The sequence below is a fragment of the Calidris pugnax genome, unplaced genomic scaffold (genome assembly GCF_001431845.1).
Source record: "Calidris pugnax isolate Ruff unplaced genomic scaffold, ASM143184v1 scaffold196, whole genome shotgun sequence".
In the NCBI taxonomy this organism is placed as follows: Eukaryota; Metazoa; Chordata; class Aves; order Charadriiformes; family Scolopacidae; genus Calidris; species Calidris pugnax.
Genome location: NW_015091042.1, coordinates 4957060 through 4979396, shown reverse-complemented (window position 1 = coordinate 4979396; position 22337 = coordinate 4957060). Strand labels below are relative to the sequence as shown.

Here is a 22337-nt window from a genome sequence, read left to right as displayed (position 1 = left end):
AGTTGAGATACCTTTGAGCCCTTGAATGCCTTGTGCTCCTGCACCAGAGGCGTGTGTGTTGCAGAGCTCTGTTTATATATACAAGTGAATGTAACCCCAAGTTACTTCCATTTAAAGCACTTCATAGGTACATGTGAGTTTATACACTCATGAATCATGGATGTATAATGACTGGAAGGGAAAGGTTGTGTGTATGTGAGACAACTGTAGTTATCCTGTAAAAGAACCCTTCATTATATTAAAAGCATTAACTCTGACACATGTATAAATACTTGGCATCTCTTTATGTTGGCCAGGCTCGTGCTTCTTGGGACAGGGAGTCAAGTGAAATGCGCTATAAAAGGCTTCAACATTTGCTTGAAAAAAGCAACATCTATTCCAAATTCCTGCTAACCAAAATGGAACAGCAGCAGCTGGAGGTAGGTGTACTCTTGTACAATTCTTAAGATGGGCTGCCATGTGTTTGATTTTAGTTTGTTTGTTTGGGGGTTTTTTTTCCATCCTGGTGTTTGAACTGAAGTAAAAAATGTACAGGAATTACTGCCCAGGAATGAGGTGGTGCTTTACATAATATTCAGAATTTATTCTGTAAGTTAATCAATTAATTAAACTGGGGAGAGCATGAACTATAATTTAAAATCACAGTGTAAAGGTGGCACTGATATCTTTACAGTTCTTCTGTTGGCCTGAGTGCTAAGGAGATAAAATGAGTATTTGGAACAAGAAACAAAGTTTAAGGGAACTAGAAAACCTGGAGGGAGGATAGAAGATACAAAGAATGGACAAGCAGGGAGTTCTGGAGCCTCTTGGTGCTAATTACTGAAGGCTGAGGATGAAGGGTGTCTTCAGGATGCTAATGCAGACCTCCTTCAAACAAATTTATAAATTACAGTGATCTGATGCTGTTCCCAAACAAGAGCTTCCATAAAACGATTTGATGTGTTTTCTTTATTTTAGTCCATGGGCTGCTGAGTTCATGTCTAGCTTTATCTTGACTTTCTTAAGTGTACCTTTATGGACAAACTTGTAAGAGTTTATGACTGAGGGAGAGGAAGTTTCTTAGGAAAAGATTCTGGGCAACAACATTCTCATAAAAGTGACACAGACTGCGGGAACTTCCTTTCTAAAATACTTCTCTAGTTTTAAGTGTCAGCTTGAATTTGTGGTTACTGCATTGAGAGGATGTCTGTTTCAGTAGTAAGTCTTGCTCCATCTGACAAATATCAGGCTCTCTAACACCTTTTTCCCAGGTCCTTTTGCTTTCAGCAAGTAGAAATAGTAGATGGAATGAAAATCTTAAATTCTTAGAAGACATGAAAGCACTTTTTCATTAAAGGCATTGTAGGCTGCTTACATTGCTCTCTGTTCTGCAATGTACACGAGTGGTAATATGTGGAAGTTAAAGGGGAGCTGTGGACATGGAAAACATGCAGTCCAGAGTTTGAAGTTGGAAATATTTTTCTTGGAGTCTTTCTAAATTACTGTATTTAAGTGTTTAAAGTATTCACTGGCCAGGTTTTGCTTTATCATGTTAAACTATATCAGAATAGAGGCTTTTAGTGAGATTGCAAGAACAAAAATCTGTAGAGTACACAGAACTCTACCAATGCTATCTGTGCCAATTATCGCTTCTCTAATGGGTAGTTCTCTCCTGGGTGTTATTGAAAGATAAGAAATGTGTGTGGTTTGTTTGGGTTCTTTTTTAGGAACAAAGGAGGAAAGAGAAGTTAGAAAGAAAGAGGGAGATGATGCTAAAATCTGCCAAGGTAAGATTAGCTATTTTATGCAACTTCCTGAATAAAATAATAAAATAAAAATAAAATAATAAAAGAAGTCTGACAAATCAGGAGGACAATTTTGATCAAGGTAGGTAAACTAAAGTTAGATTAGCCAGTACTTACTTGCAGGTTCTTTTTAGTACACCATATTTATTTTAATCATAAGAAGACTAATACAAGTGCTTAAAAATTTGCATGCAATGACAGTCATCTTAAGGAGGTGTTTCTGACTGATTTATACTAAAGAAAGTGGTTTGGATTTGTCTTGGGGCTTTTGTTTTTGCAATGATTGTTTATTCAGCCCAGATGCTGAGTAATAAAGATAAGCAGGGACCTTTTTTTTTTGCTGTATTTTTAAAAACTGCTTAATAGTAAAAGTATTTCAAGAAGCTTTTGAATGGTTTGAGGCTGGTTACGTCTTTTTATGTGTCATGATAGTTCAAGATGCATAAGATGGTTGACTTCTTCCCATGTTTATTTTCTAGGGTCAAAATCCTGTTGATTCCAAAGAGGAGAAATCAGGTAATGTTATTAGGCTTTGCCTTTTCTCAGTACAGGTGTTTTTAGCTTCTTTAATGTTTGATGTGTTGTATAAACTCAAATGTTATCTGACAGGTGCAAAAAAGAAGAGAGGCAGAGAAGATGGGACATACAACATCTCAGAAATTATGTCCAAAGAGGTAGGCCACAACTATAAATTTTTTTTTTAAAGTTTTTGGGGAGGCAAGCTGTGAAGAGACTACGTTACCAGTCAAATTTTTGGTTACCCTTTGTAATTGGAATGCATTCACTGGTGTGTGGTTGTTTAGAGTCCCTTGTATGATTAATGATGATGTAGGGAAAGCTTTTTAAAGTATGTCCAGATCCTACAATTAAAAGATCTCATGAAATACAAACACAAGCCTTTAAGGTTGAAAAGTGTGTAAGCAAAGGTTTTTTTTTTCCTTGTTTGCAGGAAATATTATCAGTGGCAAAAAAGAGCAAAGTGGAAAATCAGGTATGTTGGCATGTATTACTGCAGTTTAAGTGTGTTAAGCCCAAAGGGGTGGAAGGCTTTTTATACTTTATAGCATATCTTTAAACTTTTCCTGTAAATAAACATCTCTGCTAGATATTGAAGTCCTGAATTAGAAGTTTAAAGGAGTGGTGCAGGTGAATACACTTAAATACGTATTTTTAGAAATTCAAGGTGAAACTTCTAATTTTTTAAACACTCAATTTGAATGTGTCTTTACTTCACAGAACCCATAGTTTCAAATGTAAATAGAAATTTACTAGGAAATATTTGTGTTTCTGTGTAAGACCTTAAGACATAGTATTTTTTAAGCATTTGAGCATGAAGTTAACACATGTGGTCTCCTCTGCTTCTGCTGTAGTTTTAAAGCTACATGCACAATATAAATTTCTTTCCAATGTTCTCTAGAATCCACTTACAGAAGGGAAACAGCTGTATAAATGCCAGCTGCTGTGAGGAAGGTTTGAGTCTGCTTGCTTTTATGGGTAGAAAATCATAAGCCCCATCGCTTCAGTAACTATCACTGTTCTTAAGTTCTAAAGGAGTAAAGAATGCATATAAGGCATTGAAATTTTGCATGTTGACATCTACCTATATAGTAATATTAATCCTAAAAATAAATTCTACTTTTGAGTTGACAGTTACTCAAAATAAGTCTTTGTATCAGGGGCTGGCTTACTTCACATTAAGACAGATGTAAATTGGGCAAAAGTATGTTTTAGCTAGGCTATGGTGTGCATTCCACTTGTCACCTGCATGTGTTCCTTGAACTTCCCTCTATAGGATGAAAGCTCTTCTGACAACCTGTGTCCAGAAAACCTGCAGAAAAACGGCGACTCCAATAGTGTCATTAAGGATAGATTGTGTCAGGCTGTACGACACAGTGCCAAGCAATTCCTTGATCCAGTGCGGAAATTTAATGGACAACCAGTGCCTTTTCAGCAGCCAAAGATTTTTACTGGGGGTGTCATGCGGTGGTACCAAGTGGAAGGCATGGAGTGGCTAAGGGTATGGAGCAATTAGTGAAACTCAATCTGTTGATGACTGGAAACAGAGAAGTGTAAGGGAAGAGACACTGGAAGACCATAATCATAGTTGGTACAGGGAAGGTGAAGAAGAGAGAGACAGTTCCTTATGATTTTTCATGATACGAGAATCTGGTGTTTGGAAAAAATTGTCAAGCAGCAGATAAAATATTTCAGCACAGGGGGGATATCTGTGTTTGTAAATGTTTCTTTAGACTTTCTGGTTGGTGTTCTCCATCTTCCCTTTCTATATCTATTTTCATGTTCAACTCAACTGTCTTTTCAGCCTCTTCTTAGAAATACTTTGTGAAAGCAGAAGAACTATACGTGCTACTATGAGACAGTCTTACTGTTTCTCTCTCAAAGGTTTTGAATACCTATTCCGTAGGTGTTTCTAAAGACCCATGGCCTTGCAGGCCTGGCACAAAAGTGTTTTCCATTCTCTGCCCCTTGGAATCTACACAGTAATATTAACACAGTGTTTTAAAAATATTTTTTGCCTTCAGCATTTGACATAAAAAAACTGAAGAAACTTGAAATAAAAATTGCCCACATAAATATTTAACTTCTACCTGCTTTTGCTTGCAAGCCAAATTAGAACGAGTTTGCTTTTTAATTATCAGAGCCAAAGAGAGCTAATTTCCATTCTGCTAATGATCTCATATTTCCATTACGTTTTTTTTTCTTTCTTTTTTTCTTCCCCCTGCCCCAAGCATATGTATCCTGTTTTAACAGGCTTAGGCTGATCTCACAAGTGAGTGCTGCTTAAATCCACTCTGTTTTGTTACTGTGAGGTGTCAGAGAAGGCGGGCCTGTTCTGGGAGGGGAACAAACAGCTCAGTTAAAATATTTTTTTTATAAATACTAGCCAAAGATACATAATGCAGTAGCCACAGAGTGCTTCTGTGTCTGCTCTTTTGTGAGAAGTTGTTATCAGTGTCAGCAGGAAGAGCTGTTGCTAGAGCACCTGGCTGTGTTGGTCATGAATTGCACTTTTTTCCTATGGTGAGATAGCTGTTCCTATAGAAGCTACTTAAACAGATAAAACCGAAAAATCAGCACAATAACCTGAGCTTTTAGAGGGGGAGAAAAGGGAATTCTTTGGGGCTGAGATGAGTGAAAATTTGGGTAGTGTGAGCTGTACTGATGCAGTTCGTTTTGATTAGGACACTAATTTACATCCTTTCCTTTGATACTGTTCTGGGTTTTGCCTCCTAGTCATGCACTTAATTGGCTAGAAGCACATACATCTAGGTATGAATGTCTGGGATTTGTGAGATGCTTGTATTTATTTTCATCATGGAGAAATCTTACTTGTCTAATATAAAATGTGCCTGGTAGAGAGTTTTTACAGGTGTTGTGTTCCTGAAGATGTCTGTTGTTCTTAAGGTGTGTTGGCTGTTTTTCATTTACATTTCTTTTTCTGTGTATGCAGATGCTTTGGGAAAATGGTATTAATGGCATTTTAGCTGATGAAATGGGGTTGGGAAAGACAATCCAGTGTATTGCAACAATAGCACTGATGGTGGAGCGAGGAGTCCCCGGTCCGTTCCTCGTATGTGGTCCTTTGTCTACTCTTCCAAACTGGATGTCTGAATTCAAGAGATTTACTCCAAAGGTAAAAGAAAGAAAGCTTTTTCTTTTTCTTCCTTAGGTTTAAAAGAACAAATGATTTAATTCTTACTCTAATTCTTTGCCTTGAAACTTTCTTTATGTAGAACATCAGTCTAATTGTAATTGTTTATGTGGTTACTACACACTGTGCCATGACTTGTGGTGTGTTTACAGTCTTCTACAAAGGTGGTTACTACACACTGTGCCATGACTTGTGATGTGTTTACAGTCTTCTACAAAGCTAATTATCTCTACTATCTTCTTTAGGTTTAATGAGCTTAGTTCACCAGACTTCTAAACCTCTTCTCTTTCAGATTCCACTAATGCTCTATCATGGACCTCAGCAGGAACGCCGGAAACTGGTCCGTAAAATCCACGAACGACAAGGATCACTGCAAATCCATCCCGTGGTCATTACTTCCTTTGAAATAGCAATGCGAGACAGAAATGCCCTGCAGGTAGCTTAAGTTCTGAAAGCCCTAGGATGGGAGGAATGTCTCATCATTAATCGCAGTGCATTTCGCTATAGTAAAGAAAAAATCTAAACTCACATGCTATTTGTACAACTAGTGTCATACTATGGCATTTATAGTGGCATTCACTTCTTTTTCCTTGGTAGCAGTGCCTCTGGGATTTTATGCTTAAGAAGTTCTTCAATCAGAACACTATCCAAAAAGTAAAGCAAGGGGATAGTTACAGCATACCTGCTCTTCTCATTGCCTCTCTGTAGGTGATGGTGAGGGAGGGCCTGTGGTACAAGCTACACTTCGTGTATAATTATGATGATTGAAGTCAGAATAATTGTTTCGGTGAAATGAGTTTTTTGTAAGAGTTTTGTCGTAATCACCTAAGCTTTCTAAATGCAGTCACCATGAAGCAGATGTGTGGCATTAACTGTTTGGACTCAACTCTTCTAGTCTGGCAAAGTGAGGAACAACAGCAAATAGAACCTTTGTAATGGGCAGTATTAGACAGTCTTATTAGTGCTGCTTGCCTTACCTGGTACATGTTTTCATGGAGTAAAGCTAAGATTTACCTGAAATACCCTTTCTTTTTCTAGAGCTGTTTCTGGAAATATCTAATAGTAGATGAAGGTCACAGGATTAAAAATATGAACTGCCGCCTTATCAGAGAACTGAAACGATTTAATGCGGACAATAAACTCTTGTTGACTGGTACTCCCCTGCAGAACAACTTGGCAGAGCTTTGGTCACTGCTTAACTTCCTGTTGCCAGATGTGTTTGATGATTTAAAAAGGTAGGTTATGATCTGATGGTGAGAACTATTCCCCTTTGTTTTGTTTGGGCGTTATTGTGACTAATTATCAAACTTGTGAAGAGCCGTTTTATGGTATGGTTGTAATTTGGTATAATTATTTGGTGGTAGATGCTTTGAAATGTGTCTTGCTTTCACACTTAGTTGTTTCAGAAAGTAAGGGAGTAATTGTCAGGTCTATGGATAGTGGTGGAAGCTCAACTCTGAGCTAGGACAGGAGCATTTTGTGGGGAAGAGACGTTTATCTAATCCTAAGTGCCTGGTGCTGGAGAAAGCTCTGTGAGGCTGGGAGAGAGATCCTTTTCTGAAGCAGCAGGAGGTGAAGTGGAAGAACTTTGCCAGAACAGTCTTTATGCTAATTTTGGAATTAAGTTAGTGTCTAGACTGAATGTAATAGATCATAGTGAATATTCCAACTAAAACAAGTATTTTTACCGATCACTTAAAACCTCAAGCATCTGAATTGACAGGGATATTTCAAAAATACCCTGTATTCATGGTGAATATTCATGTTTTGTTTTTCTTAAATTGCAGGATAAGAGAAGAATAGTATACTTAAATAATGAGGAATAATAGCTAAGAAGTAAACTCTTCCTTTTTTTTTGTTTTTATAGCTTTGAATCCTGGTTTGATATTACCAGCATTACAGAAACTGCTGAAGATATTATTGCTAAAGAAAGGGAGCAAAACATCTTACATATGCTGCATCAGGTTTTTACTTTTTTTTTGTGTGGGTTTTTTTTCATGGTTTATTTCTAGCATTGACCATTAATTCTGAAGTGTCAAAATCTTGTGGAGCAGAAATGTGGGCCTGAGGCTTTTGTTGTGGCACTTCTGGACTTCCTTAGATTTGTTGTGTTGCGTGGTGTGGTTTTTTTTCCAATCTTTACAGCCCTTATAAATGCTGAAAGGAACAATATACCTCTTTGATAATGATTCATTTTTATTCTTGGAACTGAATTGAGAAGTCAGACTTAATTGCAGTTCTTACTTCTGCTTGCCAAAAGAATTATCATTGAAAGATAACTTGCTTGCAGAACTGTGGTTTTACCATCATTAGTGATTGTGAGAGAGATAAATTATATCCTCTAGGTATAATTCTCAATGACAATTCATTATTTATTTTGGTTAAAGGATTGAGGCTTTCCTGGAATACCTTGATTAAGAAATATAACTAAAATGAGCTGTTTCGTAATAAATTCCTTTCAGTTAATGAAAATTATTTGAAAGGTCTGTAATGTAGTTACTGCTGCACCTTTTATTAAGCACTTCAACATTTTTCAAATGTCAATGGATGTGGTGTTTAAACACCTGTGTTACCAGCATGCGCAGAAAAGTGTGTAAAAGTTTTGGAGTAGGCATCCATATTAAAAAATTAAATGTGGATCTCTGCAAAATAACTCCCTTGCTTTAAATTGTCAAAATAACATTATATCAGTAGACTTGTTTGTGAGTTTTGGGGGGGCTGTTCTTGTTTTTTAAACTAGCCATGTTGAGAGCTTTGAGTAATTGAAACACATCTGCTCAACATTTCAGATTCTGACACCTTTCTTACTGAGGAGACTGAAGTCTGATGTTGCTCTTGAGGTTCCTCCTAAACGAGAAGTTGTGGTATATGCACCCCTGGCAAAGAAGCAAGAAACTTTCTATACTGCCATTGTAAATCGCACCATCACCAAGCTGTTAGGAAATAATGAGGTATCTTCTAATGGGGATGTTAGAAATGTGCTGGCTATTAATGGTTTGTAGGCAAAAAAACCATTGGTATTGCTTTATTACTGTTGTAACTAAACCCACTTTTTGCTTAAATTTCCTGTCTGATCTCACTGTTTCAATGGCAGTTGCTGTGACTGGTCTTAGCGGACAGAATTAATACAGTATCTGTGTAAATATATTCTTGATTACTTGTGGGAAAAAGATTAGAGTTTTCACTGGCTATTAATGGTTTGTAGGCAAAAAAACCATTGGTATTGCTTTATTACTGTTGTAACTAAACCCACTTTTTGCTTAAATTTCCTGTCTGATCTCACTGTTTCAATGGCAGTTGCTGTGACTGGTCTTAGCGGACAGAATTAATACAGTATCTGTGTAAATATATTCTTGATTACTTGTGGGAAAAAGATTAGAGTTTTCATGGGGTTGACAGCTTCTGCTGTAAAATTAGCGACGTACTAATGCAGCCTTTAAAAATCAAGTAGAAGCTTTCAACATGGGGTTGACAGCTTCTGCTGTAAAATTAAAATCAATTAAAATTAAAAATCAAGCAGAAGCTTTCAGAATCTATAGTTATTTAACTTTAAAAATTTGGGCTGCATTTTCTACTTGGCAAAACTTAAGTTGTTTAGTCTAGGTATTGCATGATGAATGTCACTGAGACCTCTTTCAGTATTGGGAATTCTTGGGTCAGCCTAGGCCTTTGAATTTGAAGCTTTTCTGCTTTTGATGGCAATGTTATCGTTTCCCCCCAGGAAGAAGTAGTTGAGCTGAGTCCTACAGGTCGACCCAAACGCCGTAGCCGAAAAGTGGTTGATTATCGTGAAGAACATAATGATTCGCCTGATGACTTGGAAAAATTGATCAGCAAAATGCAAGAGGAAGTAGAAAAAGAGAGGTACCTGCCCTCAAAGATTCCTTTTTGAAAAATATTTATTTACTATACTGAATATCCACATCTTAGTTTGCTTCCAGAGGTTTACTTAAATTGATGGAGAAGAATATGTAGGTATCTTTCATAGGCTCAAAGGCAGGACAAGGGATAATGCTGGTGTGCTAACTAGAGTTAACTCCTAGGTCTTTGCAGAATTATTCAGGAATACTTGAGGCAAAGTTTAGGCTCAAGACTGGAGAAAAGGGAGAAGTAGTTGCCTTGTTAAATTTCCTGAAATAATGCAGGCATGAGCTGAGGCCTGGAACCCAAATGGCCAGCATGGTTATTGCTGGTTTGGTGACAGGTATTGGTCGCTTTCAGGTGATTAAGATCAGAGTTGAGGTTCAGGACTGCAGAATCTGAGAAATTGTTTGTTCCTGGCTTTGGTAAGGTCTGTTGGTGGCTCTCAATTGGTTGGGAGTCTCTTGGGCATAAGGAAAACCAGATTAATCTTCAGGGCTGAAGTGTTCAAGGCCAGGCTGGATGGGGCTTTGAGCAGCCTGGTCTGGTGGAAGATTTCACTGCCCATGGCAGGGGGGTTGGAACTCGATCTTTAAGGTCCCTTCCAACCCAAACCATTCTATGATTTATTTTGCAGATTCTTATTGTAGTCCAGTGTACTTTGCAAGAACAGATACTTAAATATTTGTATTAGTTTTATAATATGCATAGATCCCTTGTGTTGGAGACGGCACATAGATTTGGAAGAGCTAAATATCTCTATCTGTTGTGAAACCTGCAATGTGTACGTGTGGCCAAAAGGGAGTAGGCAGAGAGCTGTTTTTTTTGTATTGTTCTGCAGGAGATCTGACCACTTGTTCCAGAGCAGGCTTGTGTCTGTTCCCTTTTCTGTTGGGTGACTTGCACAAGTTGTTTTTTCTGCTTCTGATTGCTACTGACTGCCCTTTTGTATTTTGAACCAATAATGATAAACACTTGTGCCTTTGGTGGCAGGTGTTGGCACTAAACGTAAGTTTTGTCTGGTAGTACCTTTGCTAACTATGAGTGATTTTGAGGACATTTGACACAGCATGTGAATCCCTTGCTTTGTTTTTTTTTTTGGTTTTGATTTTTTTTTTTGGTTTTGATTTTTTTTTGGTTTTGATTTTTTTCTCTTCAATATCTGTAGCACAATAAGGTGACACTTTCTGTGCTAATAAGATGATGTATCTTTTCAAGGCCAGTGGTAGAAGTCAGCATTCCCATGGATTCAGAGGTGAACCTTAAACTGCAGAATATCATGATGTTACTGAGGAAATGCTGTAATCACCCCTATCTTATTGAATATCCGTTGGACCCTGCTACACAACAATTCAAGGTATGTCTTTTCAAAGGATCATGAGAAAAATTATTCTGGGCATTAAAAAGCAATAGACTGTGATCTGCTGGCAGTAAAGTATGATCTTTTCAATGTATTTGGCATACGTCTCCCCACTAAATTCCAGCAGTGTGGCTGAATCACTACTTGAAGCTTCCTGCAGCAGCAGAGACCAGTTCAGCCTCTGGGCCCATTTAGCCTTTGTATAATGATGCGGTAGCATTCTTCATTTTGCTCCCAGCAGATGAGGGGTGGCATAGTTATTGAATTAAAACAGTAGCTGGGTTCCATTGACTTGGAAGTGTCTTAGGATCTGCCTCAAGCTCTCCTCACAAAAGTTAATTTTCTAAACAAAAACTGCTGACCTTGGCAAACTGTTCATGGCATAAATTGTAAACGCCACAAGAGGTGTCGCGATAACTTTTCAGTGTGAGATGTTGAAGGGCTGAACCAAGTACAACAGAGTGGTCTGCTCAGAGGATACAGCGTCCTTTCTTCTCCCCAAAAAGGAAAGAATCTGAATTATATCATAACGGCCAGCTGTTAATATTATCTACAAAAAGCAGTTGGCAGTCTAGGAAAGTATGAAGTAATTTGAATTGAAAGAATCTTGAAAAACTAGAAGTTGCTTGTACATTCTAAATGTAAGGTTGTGGGCATGTGTAGTCATGTTTCCTGTTCAGTGAGTGATAACAGATGCAGCTGCACTCAGGAGCAAGTTATTGAAGTTTATCAGTGTAAAGTCAGTGTATAAAAAGCAGCCCAGTCTGGGCGATGAGGGGAAGGAAATCAGTTAATGTGTAGAAAATGCAGACTGTTTTACAGTTGACATCACTTGCAGGAGCTAGTACCTGGTCAGGAAAATGGATTAGGACTTACCAAGGTGGCTGAAAAGTTTCTAAATCACTGCTCTTTGCCTGTAGCAGGAATTAGATCTAACAAACTCAGTTGAGCAGAAGAGGGGTGTAAAGTAGCAGTGTGAAAACTTGTTCTGTGAACTTTTGTCACTTGGCTGATGTGTAGTAACTTGTTCAGCAGTGCTTCCTCATATCCAGTAGGTGGAAGCCTTGTGCATTAATTACAAGGTAGGAAAGAAACAATAGTGCTTTTTCATGTGGAAAAATTAAAATCGGGGTTTCTCCTTCCAGAAATAGGATGAAAACTAGTTTGTTTTTCTTTTTTTTTAAATTATTTATGCGTATGAAATGGTGGGGTTTGATTTAGTTCCATCGTTATTTAACAGATTTGCTAAAATTAGTGTTGCTTCCAATCTTAAAGCTTTTAGTTAAAAAGATGGCGCAAGCTTGTTTTCTGCAAGAAGCTTTCAGACAGCTTTTGGTGGTGCTTATGAGTGGGGGAAACCTTTGGTATCCTTCCATCCTAATATATGATCCCTTCTCCTCTGTTCCAAGGTTGATGAAGATCTAGTAAAAAATTCAGGCAAGTTTCTGCTCTTGGATCGAATGCTTCCCGAACTGAAAAAGAGAGGACATAAGGTAAAGCTAATGATATTAGGGGAAGGGCATAGTTGTCTCCTTATGAGCCAAAAATGGTCCTAAGGAATCTTCCTGGTTTTGTAGGTCTTGTTATTCTCACAAATGACTCTAATGCTTGACATTTTGATGGATTACTGCTATCTGAGAGACTTCAAATTCAGTCGATTGGATGGCTCTATGTCCTACTCGGAGAGAGAAGAAAATGTGAGTAGATGTTCATGCCCTTTGAGCCTGTTAACAAATTCTTCTTAGATTTGCTAAAATTAGTGTTGCTTCCAATCTTAAAGCTTTTAGTTAAAAAGATGGCGCAAGCTTGTTTTCTGCAAGAAGCTTTCAGACAGCTTTTGGTGGTGCTTATGAGTGGGGGAAACCTTTGGTATCCTTCCATCCTAATATATGATCCCTTCTCCTCTGTTCCAAGGTTGATGAAGATCTAGTAAAGAATTCAGGCAAGTTTCTGCTCTTGGATCGAATGCTTCCGGAGCTGAAAAAGAGGGGACATAAGGTAAAGCTAATGGTATTAGGGGAAGGGCATAGTTGTCTCCTTATGAGCCAAAAATGGTCCTAAGGAATCTTCCTGGTTTTGTAGGTCTTGTTATTCTCACAAATGACTCTAATGCTTGACATTTTGATGGATTACTGCTATCTGAGAGACTTCAAATTCAGTCGATTGGATGGCTCTATGTCCTACTCGGAGAGAGAAGAAAATGTGAGTAGATGTTCATGCCCTTTGAGCCTGTTAACAAATTCTTCTTATTCCTGTGATACTGGAACATGATTTTGCACAATGTTTAACCTTGAATAGGCAAATTATGTTGTTGAAAACTGAGATCCTTCCTGCTGCTTTAGTCTCTGCAGCTCAAAAATACTGAAGCAATGAAATGTGTTACTAATCATTGTCTTGGGGTATGCCTAGAAGGATGGGTGCTCAAGTACTCTGTTGCCCAAATGTGAAGTATGTAATACATCTTGATTGTGGCAGATGCTAATCCCAGTTTTACCCTTGCATGTATTGTTTCTTAACATCTAGGATGTGATGCTAGCATCTGTGGGAGTGTGCTGCAAATCTAATGCCAAATAAAGTGGATTTCCAGGAAGTGAGGTTTTGTACCTAGTGAGACACCTGTAACTTGAGCCTGAAATTGCATCTGGATTTGCTCCAGTGCAATCCTTTGGTCTTGCATACTTGTAGTGGCTTCAAATAACCACGGAATGCCTTATGACCGAGGCATATATTTATCATAAAGAGTGGCTGTGCAGTGTGGCTCTGGAAAACCACCTCTCTGGGGGTTTGCAGAGATGTAAAAGAGCAATGTGTATATGGAGGAAGTGTGCAGGATATATATAGGGGCTGTGCTGCGATTGCCATCTGGCCTCCAAAGTATGCACTATGTATGTTCATGAAGATATGGAAAACCAGTGGCAGATGACAGATCATCTAGCTCAAATTATGCTTCCCTTTGTCTCTTTTTTTTTTTTCCCCTCTTGCCACAATGTGGCTGAGGAAAACCAAACCCCTAAGCCCTTAGGTTGCTAGAGCTGAATCTTACAGAGGAAAGGCCTAACTAGCAATATGTCAGCAAGCTATAGTGGCTTTTAATAAGCTTGTAAAACTTTGTACTGCTGGCTTGTGCGGATTTTTAGGAGTTGTGTCCTTACCACAGTGTGGTAGGATGAAGTTCAGCAAGGGTCTTCCCAGCTGCATGATTTGCTGCTGGTGCTGCAGAAGAGGCAGAGGTATACAGGGTGGCTGGAAGTTACGGTCGAGTTGGCATCAATACTTTAGATTGTTGCTTGTTTTGAGAAGTAATATGTTTTTAGGCTCTGTCAGCTTGGACTGTGCTCACCTTCCTCATTACTGGGTGGTAGGTTATGTGGAGGTGAATGTGATTTGGGCCATACTTCACTATAGTCATCTCTGCTCTGTGTGTTAGACAACTCATTGACTGGAATCATCAGACAAGAAAATAAAGTCACTTCTTGGTCTTGTCCTATCCCAAATGCAGACAATGCTGCTTAAAGCCTTAGTTTGGCCTCTGACAGAGTATGCTGTGTTTTATGTGTTCATCTTCTTAAACACAGGTCTCAAAACATAAGCTACATTGTGTTTGATTCATCTGCTGCTTTTTAATAGACAAATTCTCTTCCAGATGCATCAATTCAATACTGACCCTGAAGTCTTCCTGTTCTTAGTGAGTACCAGAGCTGGAGGCCTGGGCATCAACTTAACTGCAGCAGACACAGTTATCATATACGATAGTGACTGGGTACGTTTACAGACTGTTATCCTAGTGATGTGTCATAAAATGCTTTCTCTATTGCTGCTTTTGATAATCATTTACTAACCCATCATGGTATAGACCATTTCTGTAACTTTAATGAGGTGTTACATGAAGATAAGAGTTGAGTGGTGTATGCAAACTTGTTACATAGGAAATACGCACCCTTGTTTAAAAGTCCCTAGTCTATCAAATACAATGTTAGAGCTGGTTTCCAAAACTCACCTGTTTGCCCCTGAGTTACACCAAAAGCAGGAAGGGTTTTTCTGTTACAGTTGAAGATACATTTCCTTCATTCAATTTGAGTGTTGCTAGACCCTCTACAGGTTCCCTGTTTCTAACAGCTGCCATGTGTTAGTACCACCCCCTTGAATTTCCTCCTGTGACTTGCCACGTGTGTTTTAGCTGGCTAGGATTCTGCTGCTCTTGTGAGTCCGGAGGCTGGGAAGAAGAGAAGTATGGAAGAAAAAGACTGAAGATATTTACATCTTCACTTTATTTTGATAGACAGCTGTGCTGTTTGTGTTACTATTCAGCTTCAGGGGAGCTAAAGCAACTTCAGAGACGGCTGGAAACTTATTCTCAAAAAATATCCCAACCCCTACAAACCTACAGCTAACACCCTCAGCTAAAGCTGCCCTGCTTAGTGCTTCTGCTCTGACTCTAGAGCTTGTTATTGAAAATGCTGTCTATAGTATGTCTCTTAAGAGCAGGTTAATGGTGTGGCTAACTTGTTCCTTTATCTGCTCAGAACCCCCAGTCGGACTTGCAGGCCCAAGACAGGTGTCACAGAATTGGCCAGACAAAGCCGGTGGTGGTTTATCGTCTTGTGACAGCAAATACTATTGACCAGAAGATTGTGGAGAGAGCTGCTGCCAAGAGAAAGCTGGAGAAGCTGATTATCCACAAAAGTTAGTATCTTTCTCCTATGATTTCCTGTAAGGAAGTGTTCCTGCTTTAAATCTCAAGAGGAGACCTCTTACTGCGCTGTTTTGTGACTGCTTAGTATGTTTTCTTAAATGCAAAAAGCTTCATCCTCCCACAAAGTGGCTATATAGTATTACTTTTCAAAATTCATCCTTAGATACATTGTAGATAATTTCTGCAGCAAATTAAAGGAGAGCACTTCCAGTATTTTTGGAATCACCATGTTATGACTACTCCTTTTTAGTAGGTAAGGAAGAAAAGAGAGGAGGTGGGACAGGGAACCTACCTGGAAGAAATACAAGTCAAACCAGGCAATAAGAGAGTAGAGCTCTGGGCTTGTTGACAGTTTGTCAGCAAGATGATTGTTTGACCCAAATGTTTTTGGACTTCTGGCATCAAAAATGCTGGGGTTAGCTGACAAGTCTGAGTTAATTATTTTTAAAAATAAGATTAATTTAACCAGAATATAAATGGAAAAGCAAATTTTAAAAATGTCTATTACTTGCAGCTTAATTTATAACAGTTTATAATTTGGTACAATATGTCTACCTAATGACACCTAGAGCAGTGTGTCATGATGTGAAGCTTAGCAATAGATTTTTTTTTTTGCCAGTTGCTTGAGTAGGGAGTGTTCCTATTAAAATTGATAAAATGAGTAAAGACTATGGACATTTGGTTTCTGAGGGGTTCAGAAACTTGGCTGAGATTGCAAATCCTAGAGCTGTAAAACAACCTTAAAAATTTCAGTGCCCTGTTTGCATCTGTCCTTCTGAATTTAAGAACAGTATGTTATAACCACAGTAGAATAGTCCTGTTTGAACAATTAACCAGTGCTGAATAGAACAATAGTCCTTGATTTTATGTGCAGAACAATGGTGATTCTTGTTGTGTTCTTGATTGTATAGCTGGTCATACTCAGTAGTCTTTAGAAAGTGATTGGGTTGAAGTGTCTCTGTTCAGGATAAACTTTCCTTGTTTAGATCCTATAGGAATCCTGCTTTGCTCCCATAACTTACTCTGTGTCATTTGGACATGCTCCTTACAGCATTTTCCAAACACTAAGCTCACTTGAAGATACAATTCTTGTAACTTGGTATGAGCTTCTCACAATAATTAGCCTTCTATTAAAGCTTAAAGGAGGTTAAGAAATTCTCTTAGTATATTAAGGGGGAAGAAAGGCATTTTCATGAGGGCATGAAGGGGCATCAAGGCCTCACCTGTAACTGTCTCCTGCACAGTGCACCATTGTCAGGCTGAAGCTGCAGTTTGCCTTTGGTTTTGGATGATGTTATCTTTGTTAGATGCTTCCTTTACCCTCTATCTTTGTAACCTCTTTGCTGCTGCTGTTTTGGTGTGACTGCCAGAACTGAGCTCTGCCTTCTTGTGACCAATTTAAGTATGAAAAATTTGGGGTTTAATTAGTTGGTTATGGTCCAACCTGAAGTTAAAAAACCAAAGTGACAAGATGAGTGCATGAAGCAGAATGGGCTCTAATAGTAGATGACTGCTGTGTAGCAAAGTAAGAATGGGAACTGGAACTAGTTGCACTGGTAGGAAGCTAAGTGTCAAGTTGGGTCATGCCTTCAGTTTAGCAATAAGTTGAATATTTATCTTGGTAACCATTGGTGAATCATATCTAAATCTTGAGGCTTAAGTAGGGGTGTCCCCTCCAGGAACCTTTGGATCCACTGCATAGATGTAAAGGTGATGTAATAGATCTTGTGATTTTTAATATCTAAAAAAAGTGCTGGAACTTTAGAGGAGTGAATGTAGAAGGGATATCACAGAGCTTGCTTAAGTCAGGCCATGTAGGATATGTACAGTACAACTTCTGGAGTTTAAGAACTGGAATTTATTGCAAAACAGTGCTTATTTGTCCTCAGCACCAGGTGACTTTTTCCATCTTGTGCTTCTGTTTTATTGAATAGAGTTGCCTAGGAAACTGTGAGAACCAGCATGATGTTAGTTAAATTAGTAGTTGTCAGACTAGGAGGAAGTGATGGACATAAACCTCTATTTAAAGTGTTAAATGCTTGATAGGGTCTTCTGTACTTTTCTATGTTGCTATTATTGCAACCCAAGACCTGTACAGCACGAATTCGATGCCATACAATTTGTGAAACACTAAAAGCTAAAAGGGAGAGACTGCATCACTAATAATGTGTGGCAGGACCTGGGTCCTGTGTGTCACAGCAGGAGATGTTAGTGGGAGAGGGAATCCTGTAGCTCAAACCTCTTCTGGAACTTAATCTGATGTGCACATCCCAGAGAAACAGTCAGTTCTTGGAGGGAGGTGGGAAAAGGTGTGGGGAGGACTTCTGAAACCAAAGCAGGGGGAAGAACAGTGGTGTGATGAAAGGGATCGATGAAAACTCATTAATAAAATGGCTATATGTTGATAAAAACTGGGGAAACTTGGCACTGAACAGTAAGCCTTGCCTGTCTCCTTGAAATGTGCAAGACTGAGCTTGACTTCATCCATGCTTAGCTTTAGTTAGTAATAGTCTTATATAATTTTTGGATATTTGTGCTGACATCCAGATTTGTGTGTAGATAAGCGTTGGCACAGTCAACTCCAGCAACCACCTATGTTGGGTGTATTACTCTGTCATGTCTTGTCTAGGCAATTAAACAAGAGGGATGTTCTTGCTGCAAACCACATATCTTTCACGTGTTTCCTATCTTGTGGTTAATACTGCTTACTTTGTTTCAACCAGCTTACAATACAAAGGGAACAAACTTCAGCATCCACCATCTAACTTTATTTACAGGGTTTTTACTGTAAGTAGAACTAACAGCTTTCCTGCTCTGTGTGTATGCATGTGTGTGCATGTTAAATTGGTGTTTCAATCAGTTCTTCTGCATAACTACAGCTAGAAGGTGAAAGGCCTGCATGTAAACTCTGTGTGTGTCTCTGACTTTTTTTCACCTATTAGCGTTAAGGTGTGTTTCCCTGAGGGCTAAAACAAGGAAACATGGCATTAGTTTTGATGTGCAAGAGTAATTTGTTCGATATGTGCGTCCAGCAGTGATTTAACTATTCACAGAATGTGTTCCTGTCCCTGTGTACTTTCTTAAAATGTCTTTTTTTTCTACAGATCAGTTTAAAGGTGGCAAATCCGGTCTGACACAGTCAAAGAGCTGCCTGGACCCTCAGGAATTGCTAGAATTACTGAAATCCAGAGACTATGAGAGGTATGCAGATTTCATATTTTTCTTGGGCCAACTTGCATCTTGCAAGCAGCTGTCAATAGCTTTCCTGTCTTATGAAGTGATGATGTGGGTATTCATAGTGGAAAAAGTGTCCTAGGGATTCTGCTATTTGGGAAAAAATTACTTCTATGCAATACTAACTGCAACATGCTTTTATCTGTATTAAGAGAGGTTATTTCTTCCTCAACAGGGAGGTTAAAGGATCTAAAGAAAAAGTAATCAGTGACAAAGATCTAGAGTTACTTTTGGATAGAAGTGATCTTATTGGTAAGTCAGAGTTTTCATCTGTATTTTTTCCACATTTTTTTTCTGTTCAACAGTAAATTTGTATTTTGTAGAAAGCTGCCACAGCTTTGCTTCCCTACAGCTGTGTTGCACATCTGAAGAAGGACCCTTTTGGCCCCTTTACTGACATTTCCAATAGCATTTGCTGAAGAAGAAATAACAAAACTTAAAAGTATTCCAGCAAACCACATTAATGCATAGTATGCCCTGAGCATACTGTGAATGAAAAGCATAGATTAGGTGTTCTGCAAAGCAGTTTTCCCTGTAAGTTGCTGTAGTTGCTCAAAATAGAAGGAATTCTCAGAAAATATTTATTTCAGTAAACTTGTTTTAAAAACCTGGTTTTATACTATCATAATTCAAAATATAGTCTGCTTTTTTGGGGAAAAAATTTGAGCTCTTCAGAGTTCCTATGGCTTGTCAGTGGATCAACTATTAAAAAAGCAACCCACACAAAAATTTTTGAGGTTGTCTGCAAATTCTACTGCTTGATCAAGCCAGCATATTCTAAAAAAACCTTAAGTTTTCTGAGAAAGGAGGAAAAAAAAAAAAATCTTGTCCAATTTGTCTAAATAGTAGAATGTATAAGCTTTGTTTCCTTCAGCATCTTCAGGAGGGCCTCAAAGCATAGATACAGGAAAAAATCAGTCATTACAGAATTTAGAGGTAAAAATGACAGCCCTTAAGTGTGATATGTATAGTTTGAGTAAAATACCTTTGCCTTAGGACAATTGCTATACTTATATATTTTTTTCCTAGATTATCTAAAATTGTTTTATAAAACAACTTATTTCAGTTAAGTGACTGCTAATGTAGAAAATTATTCTTGATGCACCGATAATATGGTCTATCTCTGTCTTTGCAAGTTTGGGTTATGAAACAGTCTGATTTCTCCTTCCAACCTGGAGAAGGTGCCATTTATATCATGTTAGTAGTGTGCAACATTTATAATGGTTGCTTATTTTTTTCTTGGCTATACTAAGCAAAGTTAGTATATTAACGTTGTCAAAAAATGTGTATACAAATATATTAGTCTGGCATTATGTACTGAGTATTTAAATACTACAGCTAACTGCAGTTAATAATTTAAAAACTAAAATGCCACCTCCCAGCCCTTTAAGACATAGTTGTTAACTTGAAATGATTCATTCATTCACTGGAACTGCAATATTGTGATATGAAGTGCTAGGAAAACAATATGTAGGACTTTGCAATTTAGGAAAGAATATTTCTTAGAAGAGCTATAACTTCCTGTGTTTCTCCTCGTAACTTCACTGAATAGGTTTCCTGCATTCTGTTTTCTTAGGAAAACAAGACTAGTTCAGGCAGATTTTAAAATTGCTTATCTCTATCCAGATTTAGCCAGAAGTGGTGGAATTATTTTTTTTTATTAAAGTATAGAACTGAAAAATATTTTCAAGGACAACCTTTTAATAGCAAACTGTTGATGAAGCAAAATTTTTTTATAATTTCTGCCATAGAAGGGTTGAAGACACTTCACCTATTATTGATTTTTTGTTTTCTTTTAATCCTAGATCAAATGAAGACCTCTGAAAAAATGAAAAAGGAAAAAATGGGTGTCTTCAAGGTCCTAGAAGAATCGTCAGATGCCAATGCAGAATGTGTGTTTTAATGTGCAGACGTGGCCTGTAGCCTTTACAGGACAAACATAGGACTGACACCACATCTTCCAGGGAAGTCACTTGCACGTAACCGCTCCTTTATGCTTCCTTTAAGGCCTTGTACAAATTCCCTCGTGTTCTTCCCGTGAATTTTAACATGTTCTACAGCATAAGGCAGGTGATAGTTTCATGTTATTGCTTCGGTAGGGTCTCAGAAAGAATTAAGACACCCAGCATGTTTCACATTTGCAGCTAGCTCTTGTGATCAGTGGTGAAAAATGGAAAATTTGTGTTAAAAAAAAATCTTCCTGTGGAAGTCCTAAAACACTTTTTTTTTTTTTGAAATATAGTGTCAATTGCGGTTTTATTTGGAAGGGAGAGAGTATGAGCCTTTGTAACAGCCACTTGTGTAGCCTCTTTTTTAACTTCTGCAAATTATTTTGATTAAATAAATGTCTGGTTTGTCCTAAAGGTGTAGGGTTTTTAGCACAGCTTCTTCAATAAGCGGAGTTTATGTTGTGTCTGTTAATTCACTCTTTCTGTACTTATTTAGCATATTTCACACATCTGGGGAAAAAAAATGCAATTAAACCCAACAACACAACCCCTCAAAACATTGGAAAAAGGCCACAAGATAAACCAGGCAGCTTCAGTGAGTCAGAAAAAGGCCACAAGATAAACCAGGCAGCTGCAATGAGTCAAAAAAAAACTATTTTATTCTTTTTTTCTGGTGCAGATGTCTGTGCTTCCCAGGAGCACACCCTGGGAAAGGGAGAGTTTGAGACTACAGCGGGGCAGAAAAGAGAGGTGAAAGGATACTGTGTATTCCTTACTGCTGTAAGGAATGGTTTTTGTCTTGGTAGCTTTTAAATTTCCAATTCTGGTTTGTGAATATATCTGGGTGTAACTGAAAGCGTAAGGAATGGTTTTTGTCTTGGTAGCTTTTACATTTCCAATTCTGGTTTGTGAATATATCATCTGGGTGTAACTGAAAGTTGCAGTTGTGGAATTGCAGCCAGAGCTGTCACAGTTGCAGTTGAGCCAGTTATGCCAAGACATAAGCAACAGAGAGCAGGTAGGATTTCATTTTATTCCATCAGACCTCAGAAACTAGTTTCCAGTTAGTTTATGGTCATTCTTACTCTCCAGAGAGTAATCTGTTGGCCTGATATAGAGAAAGTTATTTTATATTAGTGAGGGCTGTTTATCCTTGTAAGGGATATCCTTATCTATAAGGGAACAAATAAATCTGTTACGTTAATGAGTAGGCTGGCTGTGACCTTTGCCTGTTGAAAGCCCTGTCTTGCTTCTAATTACTGAAGACAAAAAGCTTCGAAGTTTTCTGCTCAGTTACTTATTAGCCTGAGTGGTGCAAAGTCCAACATGTGCTGTCTCCCCATGTGAGTCACTAGCAAAGGAGCTCAGCAAAAGTGTCCTTTACACATTGTTTTATGCTAGTGAGGGCCTACTACAAAATTTAACAGTATATGATGTATCTAAATGGAATAATTGTTTGCTACTGTGTGTCTCCTGGCAGGTTTCATTTTACTCTTTTCTTTTTTTTTTGCTAAATCTGCCCAACAGCTTATGGGGAGCCTGGGGAGAGGCTGCTGATGGTTTTTACAGGTGATGACAAGAAAAATGTGTGGTAAACTTATCTCACATGTTAGAATCTACTTAATGCATTTCTCCAGAACTCAGACGTGCTCTGCACTGCCGCCATTTGGGTATTTTTACATATTTGCCCAGGAAAAATGATGTTTGAGCTGCCACGACCCCACCTTGACCACAATCTGAGCTCGTGGTGTTAAGTGTAAATGTGCGAGATGGAGCAACTGGCCAC

General features: G+C 38.3%; 1 protein-coding gene across 2 annotated transcripts; it reads left to right on the top strand.

Annotated features, from left to right (window-relative positions):
* Positions 1 to 300: 300 nt before the first annotated feature.
* HELLS (helicase, lymphoid-specific) lies at positions 301 to 20969 on the top strand. 2 transcript variants are annotated; one of them, XM_014956378.1, is made up of 20 exons: positions 301 to 419; positions 1707 to 1766; positions 2264 to 2300; positions 2394 to 2458; positions 2734 to 2775; positions 3577 to 3801; positions 5254 to 5436; positions 5747 to 5890; positions 6493 to 6689; positions 7322 to 7418; positions 8244 to 8405; positions 9176 to 9318; positions 10534 to 10672; positions 12590 to 12673; positions 12758 to 12877; positions 14319 to 14435; positions 15199 to 15358; positions 18473 to 18569; positions 18778 to 18854; positions 20408 to 20969. In XM_014956378.1, the coding sequence occupies exons 1-20, from the start codon at positions 330 to 332 to the stop codon at positions 20503 to 20505; spliced, it is 2337 nt and encodes a 778-aa protein (XP_014811864.1). In that variant the 5' UTR covers positions 301 to 329; the 3' UTR covers positions 20506 to 20969. The 2 variants fall into 2 exon arrangements, with proteins under 2 accessions (XP_014811864.1, XP_014811863.1); XM_014956377.1 differs by lacking the exons at positions 12590 to 12673; positions 12758 to 12877 and adding exons at positions 12085 to 12168; positions 12253 to 12372.
* Positions 20970 to 22337: the final 1368 nt, after the last annotated feature.

Excerpts from the sequence above, each read along its gene's own strand:
- HELLS (XM_014956378.1), top strand. The coding sequence starts at position 330 with ATGCGCTATAAAAGGCTTCAACATTTGCTTGAAAAAAGCAACATCTAT. Across the intron at positions 2,459-2,733 it reads CAGAAATTATGTCCAAAGAG|GAAATATTATCAGTGGCAAA; the intron begins GTAGGCCACAAC and ends CCTTGTTTGCAG. Across the intron at positions 12,674-12,757 it reads TGAAAAAGAGGGGACATAAG|GTCTTGTTATTCTCACAAAT; the intron begins GTAAAGCTAATG and ends CTGGTTTTGTAG.